The sequence below is a fragment of the Gymnoscopelus braueri genome, assembly GCF_963280865.1.
Source record: "Gymnoscopelus braueri genome assembly, chromosome: 10".
Lineage (NCBI taxonomy): Eukaryota > Metazoa > Chordata > Actinopteri > Myctophiformes > Myctophidae > Gymnoscopelus > Gymnoscopelus braueri.
Genome location: NC_137611.1, coordinates 36,323,605 through 36,336,972, shown reverse-complemented (window position 1 = coordinate 36,336,972; position 13,368 = coordinate 36,323,605). Strand labels below are relative to the sequence as shown.

Genomic DNA, 13,368 nt, shown 5'->3' with positions numbered 1-13,368 from the left:
ATTAAGAAAAACAAGTCTGTAAAAAACGAAGTAAAATGTACAGCTTGATGCTGCTTGTCCAGCAAAAGCTCTTTAATTGTTTAAAAGACATTGAAGGAGACATTTTCAAACATGAAAACAAATCATAGCGTTATGCACTTTGTTTCATTATGTTTTCTTAAATATCTGGTCATGTGAATTTAAGGCACAAAGATAAATTAAGTTCAACAGAGAAGACAAAACCATACATGAGGACATATTTCACTCCAGACGTGATTTTTCTTTCCATTGGCTTTTGCAGTAGCCTACTGGTACATTTATAAAAAATAAAAAACAAAGAATAACACAATAACAAAACAGACATTGCTACCCTGCTGAGTTAGACAGCAGGAAATATACAAGCACTCAAACTGAGAAACAGTACTAGTGGACTGTTTAACCATTTAAGCCCTACATACTTTGTGTGACAAACAGAATAGCAGATCTACAAGGCCACAACACGTCAGAATGCATTATGGACTTGTAGATCTATATAAATAAAGTTTGAATATGCTCAGCTATAGTGACATGCCCAAAATAGTAACGGCATGTTGAAAGTGGTTAAAGCCTCTTTTCCTTATTGAGGCGTTGTGAGCTTGTAGATCAAAATCAGGCTTTAGTCATGACCTGTGATCTTCCACACACGAAAACCTGTTACTGCTGTTTTGACATGGTAGGACAGAACAGAAACAACTCCTCTGCTCAATGGCACGATGTACACAATATAAAATACTTTAATGCTACACTGATGTTAATCAACTCTTAAGTAAACTAGTTAATGCAGTTTTAAACTGAAGCAGCTCTCCGTTTTATGCCGATATGCGCATTTACATTACAATGGGACAAATGTGAATACATTGTGAATCCCTTTCAAATCAAACTCTGGGACTTGGTGTTTGTTTCCATACGTTTCTTTTTCTTATAGAGAGTATAGCATTGAAGAAGCAGTGATGTGTAATACGATGTGCACATGCAGGTGTATATACAGGATAAGCGCAAGAGGAATTAAGACTGACTTTTAACAAACTGTCAACCGCCCGTTCATGACGAAAAGGATGGAGTTTCAATTTCACCTCGATTTCAAGATTGAAAACGTTGACGTGCCGGCTGGGATGAACGAACCGATTTGTGTCTACGAACGCACAATCCCTAAACGTTAAAACAACAACAAAGACATACTGTAGAACAAAGATGTGCAAACATTCATACATTTTTGGTTTAAAAAAAAAAAAGGGAAGCCCCGCCCCATACGAGTGATAAAATGAAATATGCGTCTCTTTGGTGGCAGACAGTTTCTCCTTTTCAAACCTGTCCACAGTCCTGCTATACTTTCAACATTGGAAATTGTATGAATCATGTTCATAAAAAGACAAAACAAGCAAAAAAAACATGTCTTTCTTCTCCATACCATCTTGCCAATGTACAAATTCATCAAGAATTATATATATAAAAAATTACAAATATCCACTTTTTTTTGTTGTTGACCAAACACCTCCCTCTTCTGGTTTCTAGAATAAACCCTCCCGCCCATCTGTTCTCATTATACATATTTACAAGGTTGTCGTTTCCTACAGTCGGTCAAGACAGAAAACTGCACCTTAAAAACAAGAGCAAGAAAAATAGTATTCTCTACAGTTCATAATTAGAGCCTCTACAAATATTATGTATGTTGCACTTTAAATACTTTTACTTCATCTGTATACACATATACTGCATACTCACACACATACAGTACAGACTCGTCCTAATTGCATGTGCAAGCTCTAGAGTAGATGTTACTGTGTATGTGTGTGAATATATCTAATATACTTTATATTATACTCCCTTTACTCTATCAAACTATCATTTCTTAAAGGGGAAGACTGCATTGTGACTGATGATTAGTAACAATCTGGAAGGTTATTATATCCATTGTACAGTAGTTTCAGATGCCACGTTGTGGAGAAACAGCAGTCACTAATGTAGTTTCTCTCCAGACAGGAGACATGGGGAGAAGAATTGAAGTGATGAAGATGAGGAATTCATTCTCTGGGTTGGGTTCCTCTATAGCTGGTGAGGCTTGGCAATGCCATCTTCACTCAGGTCATACCTGGAGGACAAAGATAGGCATAGCGTTGTAATGCAATGCTTCTCAAGGTGGGGTCCGGGGACCCCCAGGGGTGCATCAAAATCAGTTTAACCACTTTAACCCTATGTAGTTTGAAAATAGCAGATCTAAAAGCTGTCGTAAGCTTGTAGATGACTACAATTATAATACATGAAAAAAGTGAAGAGCAAGTCTTGGTCACTAACTCTGTATCTCTCTCACATGAATCAACACAACTTTGTAAATGCAACAAACAATTTTGGTTAACTGCCATAGAGCATCGCAGTTCCCGCCCCTTCCGGGTTCCACCGCAAAATGCTCAATGCATTTTTCCCATTGACATTTCCAAAAATATTTATATCAATTAGTTTAAGCCTAGAATCAAGCCATCCAGGGTCCTGGTGAATCATGACCATAAAACGTTTGATTCTGTGATTTTTTTTTTTGAAAACGGCAAAACAAAGGGTATTTATTAAATATAGTATATCATATAATTAAATATAAAATAAAATAAATCACAGAAAAAAATGTTTTATGGTCATGATTCACCAGGACCCTGGATGGATTGATTATAGGCTTAAATTAATTGATATAAATATTTTTGGAAATGTCAATGGGAAAAATGCATTGAGTTTTTCCTTCCGGCACCAGGAAAAACCAGGAAGTGGGCGGGAACTGCGATGCTCTATAGTCTTAACATATTGCCTGATATGCGTCCTTTCAAATCCAACACTTCACCGCCGCCATATATATACGCATATATGCTCCATTAAAAAAAATCATGTTTTTAGTGATTACGCTAGAGGACGGCCTTCGCCAACTTATGAATGATGCCTTGACTGCGAGAGAACGATAGAACCGGAAATGACGTCATCCAAAAAAAGAAATCCTGTCCACTCCAATGCTATGAGATTTAGAAAAACACATCTAGCTGGGATTTCTTCTGCCAGACTGCGTTTTTTGTTGAAAACGAGCCCTATTCAACTGCGATAACAACAGAACGGACGATCGCGGTTACAATGTTTTTGTTCCGGTGGAAAGAGCTCCCCACATCGTTTGTTTACATCCGGGTTGAAAAAAAATGATCGGTGACTCGTCAAAAAGACTCAAAATAAGGTAAAACCGCTGCCAGTGGCGGATGGATTAATTAATACCTGGCAGTGAATGTGTCAATTGATTATAAAATGGTTGCATTGATAAATTGCAGAAAATAGAATTGTCCCATTGAATATTTCCATGACAATACCCAAGTATCCACATGCACTATAAAGCACTCATGAGTCCATCATGAGGCTGTGAGCTGGTTGATGACTCACCATTGAGTCCAGCCCTTGGAGATCTCCTCACTGGTCAGGTCCACCAACACCTGATGGAGAGACACAGAACATGAAGGAAATACCAGGATAAATGTTTATCAATAGATGATTTGTGTATAGCAGTGGTTCTCAAAGTGTTGAGGGGCTTCCAAATGGACCCTTACAGGTCTGCAACTCTAAAACTGTACAAATGGAACCAAATGGACCCGTTCCATTTGTACACTGTCAAGAGTTATTTTGAGAGTTAGTTTGAGAACCACTGATGTATAGGAACAGAGTGGATTGGTGAGTTGATGACGTGACAAAAGAAGGACAACAGGAGAAAAGAGATAATGGAGCAGAAAAGAACAGCTGGTCTTCTGCATACATGAATATGATTTATAAAAATAAGCAAGAGAAGAGATCAGAAACAAAGGAGAGGTTGATGAAAGGACAGAAAGAGAAGAAGTCAGGACTGTACCTTTCCCAGAAGTCCTTTGTGTTTGGAGAGCAGACCTCCTCCGTTTTTCACCGCCACATCCAGAGTTCTCCTGTGGAGCTCCACTATTGACACACTGAACTCAAATCTGATGGAGAGAGAATGAATGATCAATAGATGGTGGATAACAAACAAACAAACAAACAGAGTGAGTGCCTTTACATGCACACTAACACACTGATTCCACCCAAATTAAAGCAATATTCTGGTTATTAACAACCCTTAAACCCTACTGTATATACTTAAGTCCCCCAGGGCTCTATACTTGGTGCGCAGATGTTTTCCCCTCAACACCAAATCTCTTTGCAGGAAATAGCCAATCTACAAGCTCAAAATGCACCTTGTTATGACGTGTTGTGAAGCACTGAGAGCTTGTAAATCTGTTTTTTTCCCCGTTCGCCCCCAGAATAGGGACGCTAGGGTTCATATGACCACGTAAACACTGTTATCTGAAATTAGGGTAAGGTAGGGGAAACAAAACCTGATTAACATGGTTGTTTTTCTCACCAATGTTATGATTTATTTGAGCGTGTAAAAGTTGTGTCGGATTTCTTCATTTCTTAATGTGCGCAAGTTTGAATACAAAGCCGTAAGAAGAGGTAACAACTTCAGCTGATATATGAATATAAGTGAAACCAATATATGAGTAGAACACGTAAACCCAGGTTATTGCCATAATCACACTAATGCCATGTAAATATGTTGATAATTTTCATACCCTGATTATACCCAGCAATTATGGTATTAGCCCGAATGTAAGCACATTCATGACAGACCAACAAAAGACTTTCAAGATAAAAGTCAACCTGAGGGCATTTATCAAACAATCTATTCAATGTTTGTGAGACCGAAGCAGTTAACAGTAACTCACATCTGGTCGTAAACAGGGTTAAGTGTCTTCTTGTGAGTGTGAGTTTTTCTCCTTCCAGACCTCCGTTTGTCAGGCAGGAGATAGAGGCGCACGTAAGGGTCTGAGCCATGGTCTGTGAATGCTATCAGGTTCCTGTGGATGGGAAGGTTAAAGGACAGAAGGTACTTGGTTGATAAAATGTTTTAACCTCTACTGTAACAAGTGGATTATTTGTAACTGGTATACTAAAGATTACATGAGAACTGAATAGAATAAAGTAGAATATAATATTAAAGGATATAAGTAACCTAAATTCAATAATATTCCTGAATCCAGTCATTCTATTGTGAGGGCATGTGAAGATCTGACATAACATTACAGAACTTCACATTCTGTGTGTTGAGAGCTCACTCTCAAGTGCACTGGAAAATCTCTAGCCTAAAACGTGTAGAACCACCTAATTTAAATTACAACTATAGGATCATCATTCAGGATAAAAACTAAAACTAACTTGCCCTTTACACCAAACCTTCTGTTTAGTATTTTAAGTTCTTAAGTATTTTAAGTTTAAGCAAATAATATTTTCCTACCTGCAGGCGTGCACCACTACAACCAGCTTGTTCCTCTGGGGGCTGTGTCTCACCGTCAGCTGAACCTCTCCCAGAGGGAAATAACTGGGGCCTGAACCACTGGGAGAGAAAGAGAGATGGAGAGAGAGACAGACAGAGAGAAATAATTGAATTTGACAGATTAAAACATCTGTCGGTTAATAGTTATTCTCTCATAGCCCTGTGTTGTGTGTGTGTGTAGATCAGTGGATGTGTAGGCGGTTAGGTGTGTATGTACAATGAATGAGTTCAGGTTGTGTTTCAAACGTGTATTTATCTTTTTGTCACCTTTTGAAATGGACTGTGGTCATGGATATGAACTAATGGGAGTGGGTTTCCTAAAGACACTAGTGAATACAATGTTCTGTTCTTTTAGTGTGGACATAAATATGTTGTTACTTCACTCATTAATTAATTCTTATTCTATAGGTTTGGTGAATACTCAATACTGAATGATGGTGACAGCTGAGTTAACTACAGTATGTAACGTAGCAGCAGCCAGGTAATTATTTTTCTTCTAGAAATGACCATGGTTGTTTTCATGAATAAATGTGTACCTAAACTCCAAACCATGTGCATTCATTACTTTGGCAATTTAGCCGTGCTATAAGTGGGAAAATGCACTGTAACCACACTTCAGGATGTAAACAGCCCCCTATTGTGTGGTTATTTTCTAAATCGCTGACTTGCTCCCAGTGCATTGTCCCTTACATTATGTCCAGCTCACTGTACATTATCCCATACATATGTCTTTGTTCTGGTCGTTTCAACGTTCACCCCCTCCTTACTTCTGCAGTTGCCGTAGCCTCTGCTGGAGCTCCTGTGTGGCGTAGGGGTTGGATATGTCTGAGGCGATGCTGGGCGTGGGCTCCTTAACCATCATACCTCCTCCTCCGGACAGGTACTGCTGGGAGCCTGAGATAGCCAGGTTGGACATGCTCCTCCCTCCTTCACCCAAACCTCCACTCCCCCCTCCTCCTCCTCCTCCTCCTCCTCCTCCTCCTCCTGCACTCGGCCCGTCGCTCAGACCTCCGAGGGAGCTGGAGACCTCCTGAGACTCCCCTGCTCCTGGAGGGTGGTGGTTGTTGAGGAGGTCCTGGGCGGAGACCGATGAGGACCGGGGCGGATGGGAGGAGGAGGAAGAGGAGGGAGGCGGGGGATGGGGGGACTCGGAGGAGGCAGAGGGGCGGGGCGCGGGGGTGGAATTAGAGCTGGCTGAGCTCGCCTTGCGCACCTGCACAGATGAGGGGGCGGCTTCTGCCGAGGGGGACGCCTCCTTGTCCTGAACACACAACACCTGTGAGGAGGCAGACAAGATGGAGGGCTAAGGGTCATTATTTAAACCTTTATTTACCCCTTTAATTCTGCATTCATCAAACCTGTACATTGTTTGCTGAGCTCTCATGCCTTTTTTCAGCATTGCCAGAGCAGAAAGCTACATTTATTATTAATTTACTATCAGTTTATACCATGCTAGGGTTAAACAAGTTTTTCCATGGATTATCAAAACTACATCTACAGTATCTGACAAAGTGCATTCTAATATGATTCAAATAATCAAGCACAGATTGTCAACCACAGTGCATTTTACCTTAAGAGCCATCTTCATCTTGAGAGTACAGCTGGGTCCAGAGTTCTTGAGAGGGAAGCGCTGGTTGAGAGTCATGCCCTCTGCCTCCAGCAGACGAGTCAGAGGCAGAGTCAACTTCCCCAGAGTGCACTCATGCTTTTCATCCTTCACCTGAAATAGACATTACAAAACAACACTTAAGGTCATGTTCCTCAACTAACAACTGACCATATTCAACTCAACTCAACTAAAGAAAGGGGACAGAAATTGAGAAAGAGACAAAAACAGGTCAGATAATGTCAATATGAGCAAATTTAGCCATTTGCTCTTATGTCACAGTCCCATGAGTGCCGTTTCCCATTGCCATCTGACATACAGTAATCACACAAAGGCCATTTTGCTCTTATGGTTCACTTTGCGTTAATACATGAGAGACGTGTGATGGACAAACACACAATAGTGGATGGATGGTGCTTTAAAAAAGACAACCATGAACCACAATGTTTAATTACTGTCAGGTGCAATGAATCTAACTAGAGAGGTTGCACCACTGCCACTATGCAAAGGTCAAGATATGCCATTTCCACCTAATAGGACTGATCCTGTAATTTTGATTTTGACCTTTTCAACCCAAAAGGTAGTAATCACTTTGAGACAGCAGACTGGTCATTCACACCAAGTTTCATGAAAATCTGCATATTCTGCCAACAAAAAAAAGACAAACAAACATAACACCTCATCGAGGTTATGCTTAATGTATACTCCGTCATAGGCGGAGTTGCACGCCGAAAACAGCCGATCCACAAGCTCACAACGCGCTGGGATCCGCTATCTTTGGTGTTACAACTCCATTGTATGATATTATAAAATCAGGCTTTAGAGGAGATAGAAATGAAACTAGAAAAAGTGCTCCTCGGAGCACAAGTCTCCGCCAGGTCAGGTAGATTATTGTGGCCTACTGGTGGCGCTATAATAGGCCAATGTGAAAAGGGTGCCATTTCTTCTTAGGCCTTGCACGAGAATCGGACACTGCATTCATGATTTGAGGCATTTTGTTCCAAAAATGTGGTTTGCTAAATTAGACCTCCTGGTGGCGCTATAACAGGCCAATGTGAAAAGGGTGGCATTTCTTCCTTGGCCTAGTGGGAATGTGCGTGCAAAATTTCACGGAAATCGCACACTGCGTTCATGATTTGAGGAATTTTGTTCAAAAGGGACCTATCCTGCACACTTTGGAAGTCAATGTTAGCCAATTAGGGTTGAATATGAAATATCGGACACATCCATCTTGATCACATGACTAAAGAGATACTGTGGACCGATTTGCGTGATTTTTTTAGCAGAATCTGAAGGAGTAAGAGCATTACATTACATTACATTACAGTCATTTAGCAGACGCTTTTATCCAAAGCGACTTACAATAAGAGCAATTTTTTTTTTACAAAGCTCAGCCTCCTGGTGGCGCTCTAAAAGGCATATGTGAAAAATGCAGGGCAAAGGTTTTTCCTTGGCATCTAGGGAGTGTGCGTGCAAAGTTTCACGCAGATCGGTGCAGTTATAGCTAAAAACGTGAATTGCATGTTATAGCGCCACCATGAGGCTGATGTGAACGTTTCAAGTGGCATTTCTTCCTGGGCCAAGTGGGAATCTCTGTGGAAAACTTCACAGAAATGGCATGCTGCGTTCATGATTTGAGGCATTTTGTTCAAAATGAACCAATCCTGCAAACTTTGGAAGCCAATTCTAGCCAATCAGGATGGAATATGGAAAATCAGACAGATCCGTGTTGATCACATGGCTATAGAGATACTGTGTACCGATTTGCGTGTTTTTTGGACAAAATCTGTAGGAGTAATAGCAAAAAAATTGTTTTGCAAAAGTCGGCCTCATGGTGGCGCTATGACGGGCTGATCTGAAAAATGTGGGGCAGAGGTTCTGCTGTGGTATCCAGGGAGTGTGTGTGCACAGTTTCACAGCGACAGGGCCAACGGTGGCGGAGATTAGCTGGTCGCAGACAGAAGGACGGACACACACACACACACACACACGGACGGACGGACGGACGGACGGACGGACGGACAGGGGGAAAAACATACTCTCTCGCCATGCCTTTCGGCCTGGCGGAGACAATAAAATCAAATAGGTGTCACACCTCAACCTCCAGCTCCTGGCTTTGCGGGTTGTGGATGAGAAAGGTGAAAGCTTCTTCCCAAACCGGTTCATTGGTCTTGTATCTGGTCTGATGGAGGAACAGAGAAAGACAGCGTAGTAGCAGGTTAGTGGCAAGATACAGTACTACACATCATATGAATAACACTGCTGACAGAGTCTATTAAAGGGATAGTTCACCCCCAAAATGACTTTTTTCTATCAATTAGTCACCCCATGGAGACTTGAATTCATGGATATGTTTTGGTTATTTTATCCATGATTTTTTTTTATCCATGAATTCAAGTGACTAATCGACAGGAAACATTTTTTTTTGGGGAGAACTATCCCTTTAAGTACAGGGCACATACACTGTGTGGATGTGGACAGTGCACAGTTTGCCCTATCATAGTCCAGCTGTGATACGTCTTAGCGTTTTCAACATGGTCTTGATCAATTTCCACATTTGTCTGTTTGTAAAAGTACCATTTTCCACAGTTTGTAGACAAAAACAATGGATTCCTTTTCAGGACACCAATCGTGTTCACACATTTAACAGCCCAACATATACCCATGGCCAAACTATTAAAGTGGGCTAGCCTGTTTTACACTCCGGGTTATAAACTGGAATTGCCCAGGATATACCACAGGGTATAAAACAGATTAGCCCACTTTAACCACTTGAACCCCAGCACCATATTCTGGGAAAACATCTCGCCGAAAATCGACAAACTCACCACGCGTCACATTTCGAAACGTTGTGAGCTTGTCGATTGGCTATTTTCAGTGAAGATATTTAATGTTGAGTGAAAACAGAAAAGTTACAAGTATAGAGCCCTGAGAGACTCCGCTCAACAATGTCTAAGTGGTTAACCCCGGGCATAGTTCGGCCAGAGGTATATATTGGGCTGTTACACCTGTATTACGCTTCCATGTACTGAGAAAGTGGCGTGGTTCCATGCATTGTCTAGGGCAAAGTTTGACTAAATAGCATACTACCCTGCCTGCTATAATGGTAGACTTACTATCCACTGCACACAAAATGTACCAGCTTTTGGTTAGCGGCCTGAACAATGTGTTTTGTAGAACGACGGTTTGGTTTGATGGTCTTACCTTGCTCTCAAAGGATTTGTGTCCAACTGTGAACTGGACAAATGGACTGGGGTCGCTGCTCACTTTTTTACCAGACTGCAGAAAAGCAATAGCAAAAAAAAAAAAAAGAGCGATAAGACTTAGTCACTATAACTTCCCTCTGTGGGATCAATAAAGGCATCTCTATCTCTAGAACGATTCACATCGGACAACACCTATCTAAAATGGATGTTGTAATTGAAATGTAACTCTTAGTAGCTATATATGTCTCTTTGTTAAAAGTTAATGCTAACATTAGCATTTTATTTACCTACAGTATCTTACCTACTGGTAGATCATTGAAATACTGACAACACAGAAAACTCTGAATGTACAGCATTCATTGAGCATTCAAAACTCTGACATTATCTTTCATGCTATAATAAAAACTTTACATAACATGCATGCAATATACATACTTGATAATGACAACTACCACTACATCTCACATTTGAGTTCTTAATGGTAAAATGTGATTTGAGAGAAAGAAATATATAATTACAGAGAAAAAGTAATTGAAGGGGAAAACTAATTTTTACACCTAATTAGGTAGAGAGCTCTAAAGACATTTTCAAGACACCAGAAATCATTTCAGATTTGAAGAAAGGTTAAGTCTTCAACGGACTGATTGGCTTAGTGGATAATTAGCTTACTGGAAAACATTGTTATTTACAAGAGCTTGTTAAATGATTTAGTCAACAAATACAATTAACAGAGTTTGTGAGTTGATTAATGATATTTCACAACAATGGTCAGTCAACTGGCAAGACATTTTGAATGCTACAGCATGGCCGCTGTGGGAAAAAGTCAAGGGCAACTTCCTGAAACTATTCCTGAAACTAGTATATGAGTCCAAATACATAACCCTAGTCTGAAAGATCTGTATGTGACAATGATAAACTAATCATTGAATTTGGTCTCTCCTTGAAGATCCTGTAGTTCTGCATGTGAGCCTTCATACATCTAGTGTATTCTCTCTCCCTGTCTATCTGTATCTTAAAGGTACGGTGTGCTCTGTTGGCGTCATGTTACCTTGATGGCTTTACTGACTGAGGCCTTCTTCAGCCCCTCAGAGTTGAACTCTAACGGATTGCGCTTTGATTTCCCCAGCGACAAGATAGGAAGAGAAGCAAACACACACAAGCACGCACACAAACACAAACGCACCACTCGGGTTATTAGGGAGAGGAGACGGGACGTGCAAGATGAAGGACAAGGAAGAAGAAGGTTATTGATGATTGACACACCTCCTCCACCACCACCACCAAACATAATGTGAGACAGACAGTAAGACAACATGGATGATCACATGGTTAATGCATTTAAACATTTAGACATGGAGCCAAGATCACAACACAAAGTCATTGGTTAGAACCAATAAGAATGGACCACATGGAGCAGAGAGGGAAGAACTGACATGACATTCATGAAATGATTAACTGATTTGACAATAAAAAAAAAGGTTTTATTAGTGCTGAATCCACCTCTGTATAATTCAGCCAGCTTTAAGCACTTTGAAACCATGGCAACAAATCTTGACTTGTTATTTTTATTGTTTTTAACCACTTAAACCCTCTAGGACTTAGTTGTTTTATGCTTTTACTGTGTAGTTGGTGTATGTAATTTCCCAGGACGGATGCTAACACCTATCATGCAGTGAGTGCATAACATTTAATGGACAGTACAAGTTGGTTTAGCATCATCTAAAAAGACTTGCACAGGGGAGGTAAAACTGCTAGCAATATTCTTGTCACATAGTGGCAAGATAATCAAAAGATGTTGTCATTAATTCAACCAAACAAAAATAGCATTGTGATGCTACATTATCTGAGTGTGTAGATCAGCTATTGTTTTTAACTAAGTATATAGGGCTTAAATGGTTAAGCTTATGTCCTCAGAATCCCCATATTAGCCATGGAGATAGGATCATATGTTTGCTGCCCCCTGGTGGTACAATTACACTCTCAAAATTGTGTGGCATACTTACTATTAATCATATTAATTAATCAGAACATATGTTAATAACCACATAGGCTGCATCATTATGTGTTGGTACTAGTAATGTTGCATTACTGATATAGGTTATAACATACTTAACTGTCATTTTATGTTCACATGTTATTAACCTAGGTTGTTGAAAAGTCACACAAACATGTGTTATGTCACACTGCACAATATTTATTAAGAGTGTAAGGGGGCATAACCATGGAGATCCGAGGGGTAAACCCATCCACATGTGGGGGAAAACAAGTAGGATGGAGGGATGGCAATCCACTAATAATTCATCCTCCCTGGACTCCGAGATACCATCAAAATACAATCTACTGACTGTCCTCTCGTATTCTTTTATTTGCCTTCCTTTCTTTTCTTAAAACAGCAATGAAAATAGATATCAAGCAAGAATAGCTGTTCTACAAGCTCACAACACGTCACGATGTGAAGCGAGTGAGCTTGTACATTTTGGATTTGCTTTTTCAAGTGAAAGTGGTTAAGTATGTTTGCGCCTGTGGGCGCGTGTATATAAATATTGAACCAATGAAAAGTGAGAGAGAAAACAAGAGCTTGTGACTAAATAATAACTACACTGGATCCATTTGAATGCAGGTTCTTTTTTTTTTTGCTGAAAATTAACAGTTTTGGGTTTTGGACATGGTTGTTGCTAGAGTGTCCGGTAAGATGACAGACAAAAACAACAAGAACTTTCAAATGAGGCAGACCACGCCCCCACCTGGCATTACATAGTCAAATAAACAATAACAACATCTAAAAATGTTTCTATTATTTCAGCTTTAGACACCAGTTTAGCAAAGCCGGGTCCTAAATGAAGCAGTGGGAATTCTGTAAATTCATATCATAACTTCTTTTGACGGATTGTTTCATTTGCTTGAAACGACTCTTTATTGGAAAGGCATTAGCGTTGGTGTTGAGGCACCAAAAAACAATCACATTAACCTTCTCTTAGGAGGAATTTAGTGAGATAGAGTTTCAACAATGAGCTCTGGCCAGACTTGTTTAGTTTTATAGGGGAAATAATTCCAATCTCCCACGCAGACAATAAAGTTGAAGTAGAACTGATCTGATGCAGCTTGATCAGTGGAAGTAATACAGTGGTGGTCTGCTTTAACAAGAGTTTTCTAACCAGAAGCTCTGCACATTTTGTCCT

At 40.2% G+C, this 13,368-nt stretch overlaps 1 protein-coding gene across 2 annotated transcripts in view; it reads right to left on the bottom strand.

Moving 5' to 3' along the window:
* Window positions 1-31: 31 nt before the first annotated feature.
* LOC308094344 (extended synaptotagmin-2-like) overlaps window positions 32-13,368 on the bottom strand; it is a 64,073-nt gene continuing 50,736 nt past the window's right edge. The window contains exons 15-24 of one of the 2 annotated variants that reach the window (XM_080440947.1): window positions 11,238-11,300; window positions 10,188-10,262; window positions 9,079-9,165; window positions 6,948-7,097; window positions 6,145-6,653; window positions 5,339-5,437; window positions 4,770-4,901; window positions 3,881-3,986; window positions 3,421-3,470; window positions 32-2,107 (exon numbers count right to left, since the gene is read on the bottom strand). In XM_080440947.1, the coding sequence (XP_080297073.1) occupies window positions 2,062-2,107; window positions 3,421-3,470; window positions 3,881-3,986; window positions 4,770-4,901; window positions 5,339-5,437; window positions 6,145-6,653; window positions 6,948-7,097; window positions 9,079-9,165; window positions 10,188-10,262; window positions 11,238-11,300 (1,317 nt within the window). In that variant the 3' untranslated portion in view covers window positions 32-2,061. The remainder of the gene's footprint in view (window positions 2,108-3,420; window positions 3,471-3,880; window positions 3,987-4,769; window positions 4,902-5,338; window positions 5,438-6,144; window positions 6,654-6,947; window positions 7,098-9,078; window positions 9,166-10,187; window positions 10,263-11,237; window positions 11,301-13,368) is intronic. The other variant, XM_080440948.1, reaches the window with a different exon arrangement.